This window comes from Tupaia chinensis, unplaced genomic scaffold, assembly GCF_000334495.1.
Source record: "Tupaia chinensis unplaced genomic scaffold, TupChi_1.0 Scaffold145148_1, whole genome shotgun sequence".
In the NCBI taxonomy this organism is placed as follows: Eukaryota; Metazoa; Chordata; class Mammalia; order Scandentia; family Tupaiidae; genus Tupaia; species Tupaia belangeri.
The window spans coordinates 86298-87980 of record NW_006205008.1 but is presented as its reverse complement, the minus strand read 5'-3'; the positions used below and the strand labels follow the sequence as shown (position 1 = coordinate 87980).

The window sequence follows — 1683 nt, the reverse complement described above, 5'->3', positions numbered from 1 at the left end:
GGGTGGGGGGTGGGGGGAAAGCTCCTCTTGCCACAGCAACCTCAGTGCTCCTGAGGCCTAGGCCTGGGTTTCAGGGTAGAGAAGAACATAAGCAAAGACAGAGAGGTACAAAAGTTGGGAAAATGCGAAGTAATCCTACAAGTGCCACAATCTCAAAACAAAACTCAGGAGCTGGGAGTGAAATTCTCCTGGGCTGTGTTGGAGAGAGCACACTGGCTTCCTGCTGGGCCCATCTGAAACAAAAGGCCCCATTGACACAAACATCTGCTACTACTAAACACTTAGGAATCAATATTTTCCTAAAGAGTTTTTTCCCTTTGGCTTTAAAGGGTTACTGTCTGCCAGGCTGCCAAACCCCAACCTTGTCCACATTCACAGCCACATAAAGTGACTATTAGAACTTCAAACGAAGAATGTCTCCCGGAAATGGCCTCATGCTAGTTTTTTCCTGAATAGAGACACCAGGAAACTGTCAGAAGGCAAATGGAAACTCACACCCTGAAAGACTTAAAACCCAACAATCAAATCCCAGGGAGGATGAGTAAACCAGCCAGATTTAATTTAAAAGGGAAACACAGCAGATTTAATGAGGCGGCCTGGAGGTGTCTGGGAGGACAGAGGAGGAGGGAGAGAGAACAAGGTGACAGGACCAGAGCAGGGCCAGGGTACTTTACCGTAACACCTGCATCTCCTCCGGGGAGTTCCGCGTCTCGTCTCGGAGGCGATACCAGCGCAGGTGGGCCCTCAGCTCCTGCTGCTCCTGGGCCTCGTGGGGGGCCAGCTGCTTGGGCCACAGACACACGAACACATGTGCACAAAGAACAGTCATTGTCATCCTCGTGCTGGGCCAGGGCTGCCCCCTGGACTAGGGCATGACCTAGCCTGCCCCCTGCTTTTACCTCAGTCTCCATCAGAAAGTCAGGGGGCACAGGACCCTCAAATAGAGTTTCTGAAAGCAAGGACCAACTGCACGCTCATGCTGGAGGATAGAGCAGGGTCTGCCTGTTTGGGCGGGATGCCATGGACCCAGAACCGTCTCTCCCAGAGCACACCCGGCCAGTGGAGAAAGGGCCATTTCCATTTTGATCCCATCCAGCCCTCCTTTGTCTTTCTGCACAGGGTGGGGAAGGCCCCTCGATTTTACTCCTATTTTTCCCAGCCCTCAGTTTTGGTAAGGACTGTTTACAGTGGAGCCTGCTAATGCAACCCAGATGATCCTGTTTGCATAGAACCAGAAAAAGCATCGCGCCGGGACACACTCTGGGGGAAAGGGAAACCTTCGCACTCCTCCCCACTGAGTCGGAATGGCTGCGATAGCACAGATGTGTTCACTGGGCCACGTGGCCATCGTCTCTGTGAGGGAGGGCGGCAGGACACACACTGGGGAGGGAAAATGCCTGGTATCTACAGGCACCTGCAGAAACCAAAGCTCCCTTCACATTCATTTCCTGAGTGTCAGCTAGACCCTGGAGACGCTGGAGAGAGAGGGTGAGAAACAGGTAAGACACTAACGCAAGTGCACAGGTAGGGCAAAGGTTAGGAGGAAGCCAGATGGCTGCTGCCAGAAGGCTTGGTCAGAAGGCTTTCCTAAGAGGGTGGTGGTTAGGGAAAGCAAGAATCAGCCAGGGAGGAGGGATTTGAGAAAGAGGAAGAGCTTCACAAGGCCCATGGAGCCTGGAAAGA

General features: G+C 52.9%; 1 protein-coding gene across 1 annotated transcript in view; it reads right to left on the bottom strand.

Annotated features, from left to right (window-relative positions):
* The window catches only part of AOPEP (aminopeptidase O (putative)), a 237910-nt gene that overhangs the window by 178363 nt on the left and 57864 nt on the right, over positions 1-1683 (bottom strand). The window contains exon 3 of the mRNA XM_027768006.1: positions 675-781. Within this exon, the coding sequence (XP_027623807.1) occupies positions 675-781 (107 nt within the window). The remainder of the gene's footprint in view (positions 1-674; positions 782-1683) is intronic.